General features: G+C 44.2%; 1 protein-coding gene across 4 annotated transcripts in view; it reads right to left on the bottom strand.

The window, feature by feature from the left end:
- zfyve28 (zinc finger, FYVE domain containing 28) overlaps positions 1-19,167 on the bottom strand; it is a 126,441-nt gene that overhangs the window by 29,718 nt on the left and 77,556 nt on the right. For 3 of the 4 annotated variants that reach the window (XM_069942203.1, XM_069942208.1, XM_069942228.1), the window contains 2 exons: positions 12,026-12,130; positions 1,810-1,973 (listed from right to left, as the gene is read on the bottom strand). In XM_069942203.1, the coding sequence (XP_069798304.1) occupies positions 1,810-1,973; positions 12,026-12,130 (269 nt within the window). The remainder of the gene's footprint in view (positions 1-1,809; positions 1,974-12,025; positions 12,131-19,167) is intronic. The other variant, XM_069942217.1, reaches the window with a different exon arrangement.

Below are 19,167 nucleotides of genomic sequence, written 5' to 3'. Positions count from 1 at the left end.
ATACGGTATTATGTTTTGACAGGTAAGCATATATTAATGTTTTATCACAACTCTACCATAAAATTATTACCATGTCAGGATATTGCTTGGACTAAGTCAATATTAGCAAAGGTCAGGTTGAAAGCATACCTTCAGAGTACAAGAAATAGTGACAGGAGTTGGCCACGCAGGCTCTACCGTTCAATCAGATCATGATTGATCTTCCACTGAGGTGCTCCACACCACTGGTTTCCCATAACATCCAAAAAAACTTATCAACTTCTCTTGAACATGAAGAGTTGTCGCGGTTTGAGAATTACATTGATTTTTTAAATTCCAAAATGGAAGAATCTTCTCCTCATCGATTTTTATTTTGAGGCTAGTTCTTGGTTTTAAAAAACCCCAGCCAATGGAAATATTAACCCTGTCAACTTCTGCAAAAATTGTGCATGTCTGAATTAAATAATCTTTTATTACAAGGTTGAACCTCTAATCTGGTGATGTCGGGACCTGTCCATTGTCGGACCACTGAAAATTCCGGAAAATAGAAATTGGCCCCTAAGGTAACCCCCGATGTAAACATATCAAAGGTAGAACAAAGCTCATTACAGGAATGGTTAACGCATTTATAGACCAGCGATTGGGACGTTAGTACAAACTCCTTACAGACAGTGCGGGACTCGAACCCTGGTCCTGACTGCAGCAGATTCAACCTTTACAGTGCCAGTGATCGGGACCAGGGTTCAAATCCCACACTATTATGAGTTTGTACTAACAACAGCAGATTCAAAACGGGCCAGACCATGGGAATTGACGGACCACAGAGTGCTGGATAACAGAGGTTCAACCTGTATTCTGCTCACTCAACTATTACCTCTCATTGAAATCAATCTGATGAACCTTTGTTGCATTCAGTCCATCACTGTCGAATGCTGTGCTTGCATGTTCACTTCCTTATTCATGTACAAAGTTCCCAGGTCCCTCTGAACACACCACCATTCAATCGCTCACTATTTAAATAAAGTGCTTTGCTTTTCTAAATTTTTCCCACATTATAGTCACTTGTACTTTGAGGCCCATCATACATCGTCTGCCTTGTATCTGCAAGCAAACCTGGATGCACAGTTTTCCCCCCTTAACTAAAAAAAATTGATAAAAGATTTAAAACAGCAAGAAACCTGGCATAAAACTTTGAGGCATTTCACCAGCCACAGCCTCCAAAATTGAATACTTTTATTCTTGCTTTGTTTTCTGACTGTACACCAATCCACAAATCACATCTCTATATTAGGGCACAATCTCAAGTCTCTAAATTTGTCTAACAATCTGTAAAGCTTGAAAGTCTGCAGACTCAGTGGTTGAAGTAAAAAACACAATGCTGGGAAACTCAATAGGTCAGTGTTCTTTATATAGCAAAGATAAAGATACATAACCAACATTTCGGGCTTAAGGCTTTCATCAAAGTATGAAAAACCAATGTACCTTGATAATAACCAATCATAACATTGGTTACGTATCTTTATCTTTGATACTTAAAGTACACTATTTGACCTGCTGAATTTCTCCAGCATTGTGTTTTTACTTTTGTCCAACAACCTCTTGTGTGGCACTTAAGCAAAAGTGTCTGCAAGGCCAATGTACCACCTCTTCTGCTTGTTCCAAACAATTGATTGAAAAAAGTGATTTGTTGAGCACGATTTCCTTTTCATAAATATATGCCGACTCTGCTCAATCCTAATATTATTTTCATTCAAGTCTGACATAAATCAAAGCTATTTAACAAAGCAAAGAATTCTACTTAATGCACATTTTCTACAAAGTATACGATACCTGCGATGCACATAAAAAGTCGGTGAATAAGATCACTGCTGCTATGGAAACGGGCTCGGATCTTTTCTCTTGTGGCAATCTTGGCAGCCAGAAGCGCAAGCTGGATCTCCTCTTGATCTACATCCTCTGAGGTGTAGGAACTTGTAGTTAGACTGCCAACAGGACTGTAACAACAGAGCATGTGTTAATGCTGGCAGGGATGAACATTTGAAAACCTACAGGCAAGTGATCGGATTGCCTTTGCAACAAACAAAAATGCTGAATATCACCCTGCACCAGTCGCCATAAAAGTTTCAAACAAAAGAGTTGATATGGAGCAATTAAACCCCAATTCCCATGGAAACACCTAACAAAACAGGACTGCCGATCAACATATAAAACAAAGGACTGCAAATAAAATGTATACGTTGTACAAGAAAGATTCATTTAGAATGAATCCAAGTCCAATTTCCATGTCACCATATAACAATGGCAGTGATTCATGACCAAGCAATGCTCTCTCTTTTAAAAATGTCATCCTGGTAACAATTTATTTTGTTGTCTCTCACGCATAGGACAACTCCGATTATCCAAATTAGTCGGGGCCGGGTCTATGCTTTTTATTCCGGAGAACTGGTCACTTTTAAAAAAACAGCCCAGTAGCAACAACAAATCACTTGTATCATTGTTTAAACAACAAGGGTTTTTAAGCATTAAAATGATGTTTAATTCTCACCAAAAAAATGCTGGCTGCAGCTCCACTGCCAATCACAGAGACCTCCCAACCACCTCCACCAATCCTTGACATGTCCCCACCGCTGTTGCTGATCCACGGGGAGGTTCCTGTCTCCCTGGTCACTGAAGCTCCCGATGCCAGAATCCTAACTCTGAACCTTCCCCTCGACCTACTGCACAAGCAGTGGTAGGCCAAGGGAAGGGTTCGGAGTCAGCGTTGGCAGCACCGGTGTTGCAGGGGAGGGAAGGAAGGGATAGGAGGGAAGGGATGGGGAGAGAATGTCACTGAGCCTGAGCTCCCTCTCTTGCCCAGAAGGCTCCTTAATGATGCTGGGCAAGGGATTCTTCCGACCACTTGCGGTTGGGAGACTGGCATGCAGTTTGAGATGGAGAATTAGTCAGAAAAGTCAATAGGGGAAGGTAAATAAGAAATGAAAAGAGGGAGGGGAGGGTGTTACCTGAAACGAGGACAATCGTCGTTCTAATTTCATGTCAAGTCAATTTATTTCAGATTTTAAAAAATTCGGATAAATGAGGATTTCGAGAATCTGATTTCAGATAATCTGAGTTGTACTGTACCTAACTTTGTAACCACTTTCAGCCCTGAAATTCTTGCTCTCTGCCAATAATGGCTTTTATTAATCCCATGTCTACCTTTCCTCACTTCTTAAAGCCTACATCTTTAAAAATTTGAGTTAAATACCTCCTTATATAGCTCAGTTTCAAATTTTCAATTTAAATTGAGACATACAACACAGTCAGACCTTTCCAGCCCACGAGCCTGTGCTACCCAATTAACCGACAACCCCGGTACAATTTGAAAGGTCGGAAAAAACCAGAGCATCCGGAGGAAACCCATCCAGACAAGTGGAGGATGTACAAACTCCTTACAGACAGCGCCAGATTTGAACAGCGCTGCACTAACCACTACGCTGTGTTACCCTGTGCTAACTGTGCCACCTTACATAATGACGCTCATCAAGTGCCAAGAATGGTAAATTAATGAAAGGTCTTCAATCGTCTGAAAAGCATTGACATAGAAAAGACACGAAAGCGAGTGTTCACAGTGTAGTTCCTTTAGAGAACACACTAGGAAATCAGTTTCAGTTCGTGATCTCAGGAATGACCAAAAGTATTTCTCATCCTATTTCTGGTTTAAGAAATAGGAGGAGTCAGAGCAGGGGCAGGAGCAGGGTCATTCATTCTGGACTGCGGCAACTTTACGCTTGTTGCTCCCAGCGAATCCTTGCATTCGCTACAATCAGAATTGAAGAAATGTGGAGTATATCGTTACAGAGAAAAAGCTCTGTTAAAACATTGCAAAGGCAATATAAAGTATATTTAGTGGAACATTATGAATAGGCCATTTGGTTCATCTAGTCCACCCACCACTCCATCATGGCTAATCAATAAGACCATCGGAGGAGAAATAGGTTATTCAGCCCATCGAGTGTTCCACCATTTAACATTCAGCTCCACTGCCCAACCTTCTCCACATAAATTTTGATGCCCTGGCTAATCAAGAACCTATCAATCTTTGCCTTCAATACACCCCATGATTTGGCCTTCACAACCTCTGATGACAAATTCCACATTTACCACCCTCTGACCATCTCTGCTCAAAGTGGATGTCCTTCAATCCTGAAGTTGTGCCCCCTTGTCCTAGATACTCCCACCATGGGAAGCAACCTTTCTACATCTACTCTGTAAATGGCTTTCAACATTCAAAATGTTTCAATGAGATCCCCCCCCCCCATTCTCCTAAATTCCAACAAGTACAGGCCAAGAGCTGTCAAACACTCCTTTCATTCCTAGAATCATCCTTGTGAACTCTCTCCAACGTCAACACATCCCTTCTTAAATGAGACCAAAACTACTCACAATACTCCATGTGAGGTCTCAACATCACACCCCTGCCCTGCCCTTAATTCTATTCCTCTAGAAATGAATGCCAGCGTTGTATTTGCCTTCTTCACCACTGACTCAACATCTTTTTCAACCCCATTCTCCTCCTTTCTCACCGTAACCCTTGATTCCCTTCTTAATTAAGAATTTATCTACCTTATTCTTTCCTTTTTAAAACATTTTATTGAATTTTTTTAAAACAATAAAAATGTTGAACTACACAATTATGGAGTGTACTACAAGACCAGAAAAGTTATAAAAATGATCACAAGTACAAGTTCCAAAGCACAATTGTGATTTAAAATAGAACATAACAAAAGAAAAAAAATTCCAAACCCCTTCCCCTAAACAAGGTTGAAGATCAACTTTCATAAATCCAAGTGGCACAATCTTAGAGAGAGAAAAAACATGCCAAGATTCCAGATTAACACAAAATCTTAAGATTATGGTAGTAGTCCATGAATGAGCCCCATATCATTTGGAATTTAATATTTGAATCATTGATTGCATATCTAATTTTTTCCCAAATGTAAACAAGACATGATATTCCTTAGCTATTGTGTGTGTGTAGGTGGAGTATTATCTTTCCATTTAATCAAAATTGCACATCTGGCCATCAACGAAGTAAATAAAATGCAGCATTGAACTGAAATTAATAATACATCAACTTACACAGAACATTAAATAGTACAGCACAGTTCAGGCCCTTTGGCCCTCGATGTTGTGCTGACCCATATATTCCTTTCTTTAAAAAAACAGTACTACCCCATAACACCCTATTTTTCAATCATCCATGTCTCTTAAATGCCTCCAATGTTTCAGCCTCCACCTCCGCTCCCAGCAAGGCATTCCAGGCACCCACAACACTGCGTAAAAAAAAAAAAAATTTGTCCCTGATATCTCGCCTAAACTTTCCTCCCTTCATTTTGTACACATGTCCTCTGGTGTTTGCTGATCCTGCTCTGGGAAACAAGTGCTGGCTGTCTACCCTATCTATGCCTCTCATAATCTTGTAGACCTCTATCAAATCTCCTCTCATCCTTCTACACTCCAAAGAGAGAGTCCCAGCTCTCCTAACCTTGCCTCATAAAGACTTGTTTCCCAAACCAGGCAACATCCTGGTAAATCATCTCTGCACCCTCTCTATAGCTTCAATAACCTGATGTGACCAGAACTGAACACAATACTTTTAAGTGTGGTTTTACCAAAGATTTGTCAAGTTGCAATATAACCTCACTACTCCTGAATTCAATCCCCCTATTAATGAACCCCAGCATCCCATCAGCCTTCTTAACTATCCAATCAACCTGTGTGACCACCTTGAGGGATGCATGAATTTGGACCCAAGGCCCCTCAGTTCATCCACACTTTTAGGAAACTGATGATTAACCCTGTATTCAGCCTTTTGGTTTGACCTTCCAAAATTACTTAAAACTTATCCGGATTAAAATCCAAATGCTGTAGTGGGGTCGCTACGGTTATAGCTTGGGGTATAATGGGTATAGCACGAGGTTGAAAGAAGGGAGTGTAATCGACATTGGCTTTATTGAGTGCAGCTCTGCCTTTTATAGGTAGCTGGCCATGTCACCACCAGGGTGTTGCTTGAGTGAGGCCGGCTCCTGATTGGCTGTCCCAGATGCACAGGCCCGGATTGGATCTCCTGCAATCCGCTAGCAGTGATTGGTCGATTTGACCACTATTCCTGCGGCCTATGGGACCAGGTGTCTCATCCCACGTGCTGTATACCCAATCGTTGTGTTTGACGGCTGTTTGCTGTGTCCTCCCACTGAGTGTGCCACTACACAACCCCCCCCCAACTCAAGAGCTGGCAATCAGGGCACTGTCTTTTGGCAGTTGACCCCTGCGTCGTGGGGTCGAGAGAGTAATTGGCTGGTTAGTGTCCAAGTGGGCCAATTTCAGCCAGTTGAGCATGAAGGTCTCCTCCCTGCCGTCAATGTCCAACACACTGGAGGAGCCATTGTGCCTGACAATGTGGTATGGCTCTTCATAAGGCCGTTGAAGAAGTGGCCAGTAGGCCCCACGTCGGACAAACACGTAGTGAAGTCTGCAAAGTTCCTTGGGACAAAGGTGCTGGCTTGCCCGTAAGCTTTGGGCTTAACTGGGGCTAGTGAGCACAGGTGCTCGCACAGTCAAGACAATATGGTCACCGTGCTTGGAAGCCACCATGAATTCACCTGGGATGACTAGGGGCTCGCCATAGACCAACTCGGCAGAGGATGCCTCTGTGGTGAATCTCTGCTGAGCTGTCAGTCTTCCACTTGCCTAGCCTTGTTTTACTGACATTGGCTGTGTCTTATCTCCCCTTAGGTCTTTCATTATTGTACAATTAGTTTCTCCTGATAAAAGCCATGATTATTGTTTGACTACATTGCCTTTGTCTACTTCATTAACTGGCACTTCAGCCTCGTGGTCCCCTTTAGGGGCAGTGCGGATGCCTATTAAGATCTAAGGGAGTTCGTTGGCCCAATTCGGTCCAGTGAGTCAGTCCATCAGAGCTGTCTTCAGGTGCACGTGGAACCTTTCCACAATCCATTGGCCTGCGGGCGGTATGCTGTGGTGTGGTGGAGTTGAGTCCCCAGGCTGGAAGTGAATTGGGCCCTTTGTCAGATGTTAAGTGTTGGGGGACCCCAAAACATGCCACCCAGGTGTTTTAGCAATGCCTGTGCACGTCTCCGTGGAGATTTCAGGTAGTGGCACCACCTTTGGCCATCTAATCATCTGGTTGACCATGGTCAACAGATAACATGCACCTCTGGATATAGGAAGGGGCCCCACAATGTCTATGTGCACGTAGACCTCTTTACGGAGGCCATGCCAGACATACCTGTTGGCCACCATTCTAACTGTAGTACAAATTGTGGACTGAATTGAAAACTCGCCTCCTCCATGCAAACGGAATGACGGGGTGCGGTTTACCAGTTGAGGTGTCGCAGGGCAGCGTGCAGTTACCTGGAGTGATCTGGATGTCTTCTAGTTGCAGACCGGTAAGCACCGGTAACCGGTATGCCGTTATGTCAGGGTCAGCCTGCTGCGCATCTGCCAGGGCTGCATAGTTGATACCCGGGACGAGGTCATGCACCACTAGGACAGCCAGACAGGATAGGGCATTTGCTACCACATTAGACTTGCCAGTGATATGTTCAATGTCTGTTGAAAATTCAGATATGTAGGACAGGTGCCGCTGTGGCCTGGCTGACCATGGCTGAAAGCAAAGGTAAGTGGTTTGTGGTCTGTGTAAATTTTGAACTTCCTGCCCTTCAGGTAGTAATGGAAATGCCGAATTGTCAGGTATAACACTAACAGCTCCTATCAAAGGCACTGTACTTGAGCTCTGGTGGCCTGAGAGGTTTACTGAAAAAGGCCAGCGGCTACCACTGTCCGTTAACCAGTTGCTCAAGTAAACCCTTGACTGCTATGCTGGAGGTGGCTACCATGCGGGCGGGCGGGGCACCTGTCCTGGAATGCACAAGAATGGTGGCTTTGACTAGGGCATTTTTGGTTGTTTGGAAAGCCTTGGTCGCCTCCTGTGTACATTGAATATCTTTACTGGGCCCTGCTATGAGGGGAAATAGAGGGGTCATGATGTGGGCCACTACAGGTATGAATGATGATAAAAGTACCTGCAAATTCTTGCAGTCCCTTCATGGTCAATGGTCTGGGGAAGGAATGAATAGTGTCCACTTTGATGGGTAACGGCCATCGTATGTTGGTCAATACGATGGCCCAGGTAATCAATGTGCCAAACTGGCACTTGGCCAGATTGATGGTTAAACCAAACTCACTTAGCTTGGAGAACAATGGTCTTAAGTGAGCAGTGTGCTTGGTGCAGGTGAGGCTGCAAGGTTGACGAAGGCGAAGGTCAAATCCCAGCCTGCTGCGTCCATTAACCTCTTGAAAGTCTGAGCCAGATTTTTCGGTCCGAATGGCTTTGATTAGTAATACTACTCACCTCCCCCCACCCCACCCCAGTCTTTTACCTCCCTTCCTATCCCTTTTAAAACCGCTAAACCCTGGTTTCTCCATCAACTAATCCTGTTCTTGTGTCAGTCAAATCCCTGCAATGGCCATGACATCGTAATTTCACAGAATGATACATGCTCCAAGTTCATCCCCCTTGTACCTAATACTTTTTGCATTGAAGTACACAACTGACTACATTTATACTTCCTCCACTGCCTGCCCTTTCTCATAATCATATTACATAATCCTTTCCATAATCTGCTCTGTTCTCTGCCCCATCATTCAAGTTTTCATCTTCCTGCCAAACTATTTTAAATTCTCCCTAACAGCTTGAGCAAACCTCTCTGGCAGGTTATTGTTCCCCTTCCAGTTCAGGTTTAACCAGTCTTTTTTTGTACAGATTGTAACCTCCCCAGAAGAGATCCCAATGATCCAGAAACAATTATACAGTCTCGCACTCACCTGCCATATCATCCTCATTGGCTCAAGGCACAGGCAGAAATCCAGAGATTACTACCCCTGAGGTCCCATCTTTCAGCTTCCTACCTAGCTCCCTGTATTCCTTCTTCAGGACCTTTGTAGCGGGCCAAGCGACCACGCAGTTAGACAAGCCAAATCGCCACCCCAGTCAGCCGACTCCAAATGGTGCGGGTCCCCCTTCACTGCTGAGGAGAAGCCCGTGGTTAACGACATGTGTTGCCCAGGGGACATCACCATTTCCAGGTAGCGCACCACCAGCCGCAATGCCCCAATGTCACTTCCGGAAGCCAGCGCACACGTCACTGGAAGTGAGTGTTTCCCTGCGTGCAGCACGTGGAATTCAAACAATAAAGCCAGTGACTAGTTCACCCTCGCACTGTGTGCACGTCTCTCGATTACGCAGCGCTGTCGTAGCAGACACTACAGTGGTGACCACCTTGAATGCAACAGAATGAAGGATACTGCTACCACCATAACAGCTGTGACCAATGCGGTGGGTGTGCATTTGCCACTCTTCTGGTCAAACCACCCCAGGAACTGGCTGCAGTTGACTGAGTCACAGTTCCGGCCTTTCCTCCTCGATTCCCTGGAACTCAGCCAGCACAAAGTGTGCCGTTTACATCCTAAATATGTAAGGCATGGATGATAAAAACTCCTCTGAGCTCATGCACAAAATGGTGGCCCTAGTGGACGGACAAACAAACAGTTTCCTTTTTGAGGCCCTGTTCCTCTTCAACCTGTTGGTACGTGTTTCCTTGGCTTTTTCCCAATATGGATTTCAGTGCCCCACACCTGATAGCCAAGGAAGCAGACAGACTTTTCTGTACCCCGCAACAGAGCTCAATCCATGTGCAGCCCATCTATGCCGTCAGCGCTGCCACTTCAGCACCTCCACCGGGCTCCCCAGCAGCAGCCACAGCACAACGAGTGCTGAGACAAGCAGAGCGAATACTGCTTCAACCACCACGGATGGGGCCGAAACACCCAGCAGTGCACTCCCCCGTGCTCCTACCCCACTGCCAAAGCAAACACGGCGATGGAAAATGGGCAGGCCAGCTGCCGATAATAGCCTCGGTGCTCATAAAGGCCTACTCTACCTCTGGGACCAGTGGACAAAGAGGGACTTCCTAGTCTACTTCGTCCCATTGAAGTATTTCGAGACCAAACACAACCCCAAGGGCCTCCCTCCACAAGCAGCTAATGGCTCCTCCACTCCAAGCTATGGCACCCATCTGGTCACAATCCATGCTATGAACACGGTTTTCCAATAAAAGTGCACAACTGCAACCGTGGGCCAGGCTTTACTCAGAGCAGATTTCCTCCAGGCACATGAACCTTTGGTAAACGGGACCAGATGCTATTTGGTGGACACTACCATGTTCCAGTCATACCCCTTGGTCTGTGGCAAGGTTCTTTTCTGCCATTAGGAATCCACAATTTGGACCGAAATGAGTATGCCCTCCTACTGTCCAAGTACCTGGCCCTACTGGTGCCAAATTTCCGCGATGCAAGACCGCCACATGGCCTCCAGTGTATGCACGGGCCTGGTGCCTCCCACAAGACAAACTCTAGCAAGCCAAGACCGCGTTCTCCAACATGGAGGAGCTGGGGATCATCTGACATTCAAACAGCCCCTGGGTCTCCTTACTGCAAATAGTACAGAAGAACTCCGGTGGCTGCCACCCGTACAGTGACTACAGGCAACTAAATGATGCTACAGTCCCAGATAGGCACCCTACCCCACACATCCAGGACTTTGCCACAAGGCTCAAGGCTTGCCGGATCTTTTCCAAGGTGGACCTCGTCAAGGGGTACCACCAGATTCTAGTACATTCCAGCGACGTCCCGAAAACAGCCATCATCACACCTTTTCGAGTTCCTTCGGATGCCATTTAGACTAAAGGACACAGCCCAGACTTTCAGTGGCTTATGGATATGGTCGGCAGGGACCTCGACTTCATCTTTGTCTCCCTCGATGACACCCTCATCGCCAGCCCCGACGCCAGCACACACAGGACGCACCCGACTCGCCTTCTTGACAGGTTGCAGCAGTTCGGACTCACGGTGAACCCAGCTAAGTGCCAATTTCCTGGGCCAAACTGCTGCCGGACAAGGTAGAAGCCATCCAAAAATTCCCTAAGCCGAGCACGATCAAAGGGCTGCAAGAGTTCCTGGGGTGGTGAACTTTTATCATCGCTTCCTCTCGGGAGCAGCCACCCTCGTACAGCCCCTGTTTGACCTCATCAAGATCAGCACAAGACGCTCCAGTGGAACCTGGAAACCACAGAAGCGTTCCAGACCACAAAAGCGGCACTAGCGCTGGCCACATTCCTGGCCCACCCAGATTACTACCAATCTGAAATTAATATACTGCAATATGCCAAGCACCATCAACTAATAGGAACGAAATTTTACTTCACCCAACCCAAAAATCCACCCAGTGTTGCCATGGTAAACCAATTTTCATAGCACTGTTTCTTTAGTGCAAATATAACATTCCCTAATTAAAGAAATAATATCAGCAAGAAAGGCCCAGCTCACTTAATTAAGATGACGAATTTTTAAACATCCAATAGTGCTCATTAAAATAATTTAACTGAAACAAGGAACTTGCTGGCCACTGCAAAGAGCAACTTCCAAGTTTAACAATTATTTGACTGAATTAAGAAATGTTCTTAGTTGCATTCCTCAGCTCTTGCAGTACTGAAAAGAGTGATTTAATTCTCGTCTCCCGAAATGATGGCCAAAATTAGCTGCCAAAAAGAGTGTTTCTTTGGTACAGCTCGGCAAGAAAAAGTGAAAATCAAATAGGGCATTCTTAAATGCCCAGGATACAAATCGTGCAAATTGTCATACTATCTCAGAAATACCCCTGTCCAGAGCCAACTGAAGGAAAAAAGCAGCACAAATTCTGATAAATGACCGTGGGTGGTAATTTTGACATCAAATAGCTCAAAACTGAAAATACACAGATGAAGAAAGGAAACAAAAAGGTTTCCTGATCACAGGAACACATGCAACCCTATAGCAGACTCGCCACGTAATAGATACTTCCAGTATCACCAAATTATGGCTGAAACAAAATGACAGTTTTCCTTACTCAACAAATATAGGTAGTTTTCTGAAGCTTGGTTACCTTGGAGTGTACGTGCTGGAAAGACTACAAGTTGTGACAGAGACACTCCCACAGTCGCTGCTGGAGATGGAGCTGATGGGGGAATCTTGGATGAGATCTTGGAAACTAGAACCACATGAATGAAAACATAAGGAAATTAGGGTTACAAAATAGCATTAAGATCAAGAGCTGAACTAAAAAATGCATTAGAGTAAAGAACAAAGGGAAAAAATACTGCAGGAAAGAGTACCATCTCGTAGTTGATGAGATACAGGTTGTGCTTGCAACAATAGCAATTACTTAAGCAATTCAAATCAAGTCGACTGTAGTGGGAAGAAAAAGTTCAAAGGGGAAAGAAAATTAAATTTGCAATTGAGGACAGAGCAAAAGGTTGACAAAATCTTTCTTCAGCTTCCCTGAAGAATGCCAATTTACTTCGATAATTCGTTTTTATTCCCTCTGAAATTCAGGAACCCTCGGGTCTACATCAGGTAAGAGTCACATACAATAAACTTTAGATGTTTGCGAGACGCAAGACATGAAAAATATTACATACACGTTTTTAGTCTTACATGCATATTTTGTTACAAAATTCTTACATAAATATTAAGAAATATAGGTGTACATAATAATATTTATTTTTATGTAGTTTTTAAACTGCTCATCTGTATTAGTTTCAATAACCAAAAAGTACACATACTTGTGTAATAGTCAAATTTTGTGAATCAATTTTTAGGGTAAAATTTAGGGCATCGACTATACTTTTGACTGTGTCGTTCAGGGCATCAGATTCTTGGATGGGCAGGCAGTCGGCTTGAGTCTAAGTGAAGTCTGTGGTCAGCTTGGATGGGATAGCGGCTGGAGTGTCAGGAGCTCAGATTGGATGGCCACTGAGGAATCGGGAATCTAAGATGGGTGGGCAGGCAGACGGGGCCAGGTGAGAGGCTGCAGAAGGGAGTCAGGAGCTAGGATGAGAGAGCGGCCTGGACCTAGGCGAGAGACTGCAGTCTTGGCATCAGGAGCTTCGATGGGCGGGCGGTCAGCTGGGGGCCAAGGCAAGAGTCCACAGTCGAGGTGTCGGGTACTCTGGTGAATGGGTAATTGGAGCCTAGGCAAGAGTCCATGGTCAGGGTGTCAGAGGCTCCCATGGTGAGCAGTTGGGGCCTAGGCAAGAGTCTGTAGTCGGGGTGTCAGGAGCTCAGATGGGTGGGTGGCCTGGGCCTAGACGAGAGTCTGCGGTTGCTGCACAGGTCACAACCATGTGATCGCAAACTACATCCACCAACAATACTATTTTGAATACGATTCCTGTCTCAGCCAACATATGTCTGCGACCTGCCCATCATATGTCAAAGAGCTGCATGTGGCTTGCAAGCCATGGTTTGGCCACCCCTGATCGACATTAATTCCCAAACTTCCACCAGCTGGTTACATCGTTTCTCTCCAGTCTTTGAACTGCTTCAACAAATTGAAAAGTTAAATAATCAAAATCATTGAGCTGTCACTTAGTCCAGTGAACCCAAGCCAGCTCTCTGTAAGAGTAATCTGGTCAGTTCTATTCCACAGTTCTTGCCCTGCAGTCCTGCAATCTACCCCCCCCCCCAACCCCTCTCAAATAGCTGTATAATACTTCGTTAAAAATGCATTACAAGAATCTTTCACTGCCCTTCAATTAAGAAAATCAAGTGGCTTGTGATATCCCCCCCCCAAAAAAAACCTTGCAAGTTGGACATAAAAGTATAATTACTTATTACACCACCAATCCCTCATTCCTTGTATCCCTCACCTGCCAAAGTGAAATAAAATCACAGTACCAGCATGACCAGAGATATCCTCTATTCCAATGATTGGCCTGTTTTTGTTATGTTCTGGAGTCAGTGCTTGAAGTATTTTTAAAATATTTTTAATTAAAAAAAAAACTTAGACATACAACATGGTAGCAGGCAATTTCGGCCCACGAGTCTTTACTGTTGCCAACTAACCTACATTCCTGTATGTTTTGAACGGTGGGAGGAAATTCGAGCCCCTGGGAAAAACCCATGCAGAAATGGGAAGAACGTTCAGGCTCCTTACAGACAGCATGGGATTTGAATCCCGGTCCAAATCACTGGCGCTGTAAAGGTGTTGCGCTTAGCACTACACCTTTTTATTCCCCCCACTGCGTTTCATTGCTCTGACGGGTTCAACTGCCTGGTCCTAATACAGATGGCTCAGTGCAAGCTATAAACGACCCGTTAAAGGAGCCAATGGTATTTTTAATTAAAACTCTGCAACCACAGGGTCTGTGTGGCAGCAACTAAGAAGGGTTGCAAACTCCAGCGGAACAGCGCCGGGCACCAGAAACGGGAAGAACACTCCCCCCACCCCGGAGAAGGAGAAGCAAATGAGACGACCCTATAGCACGGTGACCATGGCAGCAGACAGGCAAAGGGCACAGTGGCTGAAGGATGCACACAGGCTGCGGGAAACTGCATTACGGATGCACAATACATGTGTAAAAATATTAAAATAATTAAATATTATTGTTAAATAAATAACAGTCACAGAGAGTTTCTATGAGCAGTTCATTAGTCCTTGAGCAGTCTTGCTGCCTGTGGGAAGAAGCTGTTTCACAGTCTCTTTCCCAATGAGAGTACCTGGAAAATGCTGCGTTCAGGATGCCGGGGTCCTCACTGATTTTGTGACGATGATTATGGTAAGTAAGTCTCATCAATGTGGGGGGTGGGGGGGGGCAAAGGGAGGGAGACCCCAGTGATCCTCTTTTCTGCCCTTGTGGTCCTCTGGATTGACCTCCAATCTGATACCCAACAGAAACTGTACCACACTGTGACGTAGCTGGCCAGGATGCTCTCAATAGCGCTTCTGCAGAAAGTTGACAGGATGGTGGCTGCTAGCCTTGCCCGCCTCAGCCTTCTCAAGTGAGGAAATATTTCTTTGTAAGAGGACTCAGAGGAACTTGGTGCTAATATGTAGTGGAGGTTGGTCATCCCTGGTCTTCTGAAGTTCACAATCATCTCTTTTGTCTTGTCCACATTGACACTCAGGTTGTTTTCTCACATTATTTCACGAGATTTTCCATTTTTTGTCTGTATTTTGACTCATGGCCAATGCTGATGAGGCCAGCTACTGTCCTGCCATCTGCAAACTTGATGACGGTGTTGGAGCTGAATCTGGCATTGCAGTCGTGGGGCAGTAGCGTGAACAAGAGCGGGCTGAGCACACAGCCCTGAGGTGCTCCAGTGCTCAGTGTGATTGGCACTTGATTTAAATTTGAATTTTAAATGTTACAATTTTAAAATTAAATTTTAAAATTTAAACATACAGCACAATAACCCATGAGCCTGTGCCGCCTATAATTACACCCAATTGATCTACAACCCTGGTACATTTTTGAAGGGTGGGAGGAAACTGGAGCACCTGTGGAAAACCCATGCAAACTTAGGTAGAACGTACAAACTCCTGACAGACGGCTCAGAATTTGAACCCTGGAGAGTGCTCTAGAACAGAGAGTGCATGGGATACGGCTGAGTAGTTCCCTCAAAGTAATGAACTAGGTGGGCAAGGTGGTAAAGATGGTGCTTGGTTCAACCGCCTTCATTGGACACAGTATACAGTATACAATACAAGTATTGGTGAGTCCACACTTGGAGTATTGTGTGCAGTTGTGGTCATCCTGCACCAAGGACATCAATAAGTTGGAAAGAGTACAGAGAAGATTCACCAGAATATTCCTATAGGGCTCGAGTTTTAAGAGAGGTTAGATTCCCTCACGTTAGGGTTTTATTCCCCTGAGCTTTGAATGCTGAAGGGGAAACAAGAGGATTGTAAAATTATGAGGGGCATGATTCAAGTGATTGCTCAGTCTTCTTCCCAGGTGGATGGTTCTATAACTAGAGGGGCATAAGTTGAAGGTGAGGGGGGGGGGGGGGAGAGAGGGAGAAGAGACCTGAGGGGCAACTTGATTCGTATCTGGAATGAGTTGTCATAGGAAAATATAGAAGTGAGCTTAATTTTAATTTCAAAAGACATGGATTGATTTAAAGCGTTTAGAAGGGACAGCATCCAAAATTGGTGGAGAAACTCAGCAGTCCATGCAGCATCCGTAGGAGCAGAAGGCAGTTGACATTTCAGGCCTCGACCCTCATCAGGAATGTTGAAAATCAGTCAGACACCTGAATAAAAAAGTAGGGGGAGCAGAACTGGGTAACTGAATGCAGGCTCTGTGAAGTGATGGGAGAGAGGGGAAAGAATAGATCTCCGATAGCAGAAGGGAGAGAAGGGGTGGGGAGCTGGAGGAAGGAAAACAGAGGGGCAATGGAAAGAGACATCTGGTTGGAGAATGCCGAGATGGAATACAAGGTGTTGTTTCTTCACTTTGTGGGTGGCCTGAATTTGACAGTACACAAGGGTGTGGACAGACATATTGATGAGGCAAAGGTATGTGTGGAATTGAAATACTTTGCCACTGGGAGATCCTTGCTGTTACAGCAGACAGGATACAGGTGCTCAACAAAGCGATCTCCCAGACTGTGTCCAGTCTCCCCAATGTAGAGGAGGCTGCAATAGGAACACTGCATGCAGTTAATGATCCCAACAGATTCACAAGTTTATGATTCTAATACTCTAATAGACAAAGGAATGTTGCAATCTAATTTCATGTCTTTTTTATATTAATTTAGAGCAACAAAAAGGTCCATAAATGAAAGTGCAAATCAACTAACATGAAACATTTACAACAGCATCTCCAAGGTTCAATCCATCTGACACGTTTTCCTGTCAAATCTCACTTTGACCATGGGCCTCCTTTGAGGAAGCTACTGATGAAACTTCAGGAACAGCATCCTATCGTTCAGTTATGAGTTTTTAATCTTTCAGACCTCAGTTTCAAAACAGGAATTTAAAACTATATTTTCGACATCAGATATCCAGGTGCTAGTCATGGGTTTACTGCCATTTACAACTCCTCTTTTACCTACTTGTCCCATTGCAATCAGTTGCCTTACTTTTAATCATTCTCGTCTTTCCTTTTGTTTACAATTCCCACCCCCCCCCCCCAAACCCCCCCCCCGCAATCTAACTCATTAATTGCTAAACAAGATGTATTTCTTTTAGTGAAGAAAGACTGTCAACCTGAAATATTAATTGCTGCTTTCTCTACAGGAGCTGCTAAAAGTTTATGAAATATTGTACTTTATTTTACGAGACTGCTGTTTTTGGTTCAGCTCCAGTCTAATCTAATGCAGATCGACTGCACCAGTAGGCACGCAGTAAAATTGGCAGAGATTGAGCACTAAAGGCACCCAGGCTCTGCATTAAACATGGAAGGAAAATATTTGATTACTTCTTAAAAAAATTTCAAAAAGTTATTTATAGCAACTCAGATTATTTAAATGAACACAACCGAGCTGTAAGTCATGAATTGCCATCATTTTTGGCTTGATTCTCTTCCAAGTATATTTTTAGACCATTATTGACTCAGAATTGTACACACCTTACAAGTTTCTGCCAAGCATTTATGTAACAAAAAATAAAAAGTTGAACAGTGTAGAACAGAATTGGATAGAGACTAGGAGTTGAATACCACAAGAAAATTGAAAACCAGGAAACTGTGTCATAAATTTTCCTACTTTATGAAATTGTTTGCAAGAATCACTAATATTTTCTCAAGCTCACCAAATTACTAGTTGAATCAAAGCTGAAGTACAAGTTAAATATATGTTTACAGAAAACGACAGTGAGGTAAAAAAAAATCTATCCTGCCCAATTCCAGCGCTTGTACCATGGTGATGCAGGTTTCAGCATATCAGGTATTGTCCAAGACTTTTCTGGCACAAAGAGTTTTAAGTAGCACTTAACAGGCTGTTGTCCTACTTCAAGTGTGGAAAGCTCCCCTCTGAGAAAGGAGATGGAATGGATGGGAAGAACTATACAGTCATACTTTTTTTATATATATAATATATATATATATATAAACATCAAAGTCTCCCTTCGGCCTCTTACATTCCAAAGAAAATTATGCTGCTGTACCCACACAAAAGTCCGCAGATGCTGGAATCTGGAACAAAAATCAATTCCCTGGAGGAACTCAGCAGGAGGAGTAGCATCAGAGGGAGAAAAAGAATTCAAGATTCCTTTATTGTCATGTAATTGTACAGAAATTGTAATATTACACAAAATTGCCTTCTGTCTGCTTTACAGCAGACAGAGTTGCCATTAGTGTTGTCTGGCACCCTTTATAGTAAGAAATAAAAGCAAAATAGAGTCCCTTCAGAGTCACTAAGTGGTCGTGGATTTACCTCCAACATTCCTGCAGCTGCACAAATTCCTGTTCAGCAATCCAAGCTCCAGATCCCAATCTCTGCCAGGATCAGGAAGCCTTCAGCACCTTCTTGCCCTCAGCATCTTCTCAAATCCTGGCTCCAATACCTGGCTCTCATGAGCAAGTCAACAGCAGCCCGAGCAAGTCACCTGCAGCCTGTGTGGGTCCCTCAGCCACTGAGCCCCTTGCTGGTCCGCTGCCTTGGTCACCACCCTCTTTCTTGAAAGAGGGTTCCAAACGGAAATACTGATTATTTTTTCTCCCTGTCCTGCTGTTCAAACCATTGAGATCCCTCAGCAGATTCCTTAATAAAACTGTACCCATCCTCTCCTCATTACCAAAATCCTCTTGTCCTAGAAATATCCTCAAATCCAAAATATTCTCTTCTTTTATAAATCCTTCACATATTAAAATAATGACTGAATCAGGTTACAGCCACAGTAAAATTATACACAATTTTCATCACCAATTAAGATATATAAATTGTGGCCATAACTCTCAGCTAGGAAGAGGTGTGGACATTTCAGAAGCCATGTGCCGCATAGATGTATGAAGAATAATCTGAAGTAATGGAGTACCTCAAGTGGAGGCAAGACTTTTCTTAAATTGGAATCTCACTCAGCATAGAAAATGCAAGAGGTGGAATACCACATCAATTATGCTCACTCAAACCACCACAATACAAAAAGGGATAAAAGTTAGGATGCTCAGTTTTAACTGGAGCACCGGTGACTGTTCCATTCCATCTCCCCCCAGTCCTCTGACAACAACTCAGCTCAGCATGCTCTCAAGGAGTTGCTCACAATAGGATTGGCCTCTTCTGATACAAACGGTACAAATGAAC

The sequence above is a fragment of the Narcine bancroftii genome, chromosome 1, assembly GCF_036971445.1.
Source record: "Narcine bancroftii isolate sNarBan1 chromosome 1, sNarBan1.hap1, whole genome shotgun sequence".
NCBI lineage: Eukaryota > Metazoa > Chordata > Chondrichthyes > Torpediniformes > Narcinidae > Narcine > Narcine bancroftii.
This window is presented reverse-complemented; position numbering and strand designations above follow the sequence as displayed.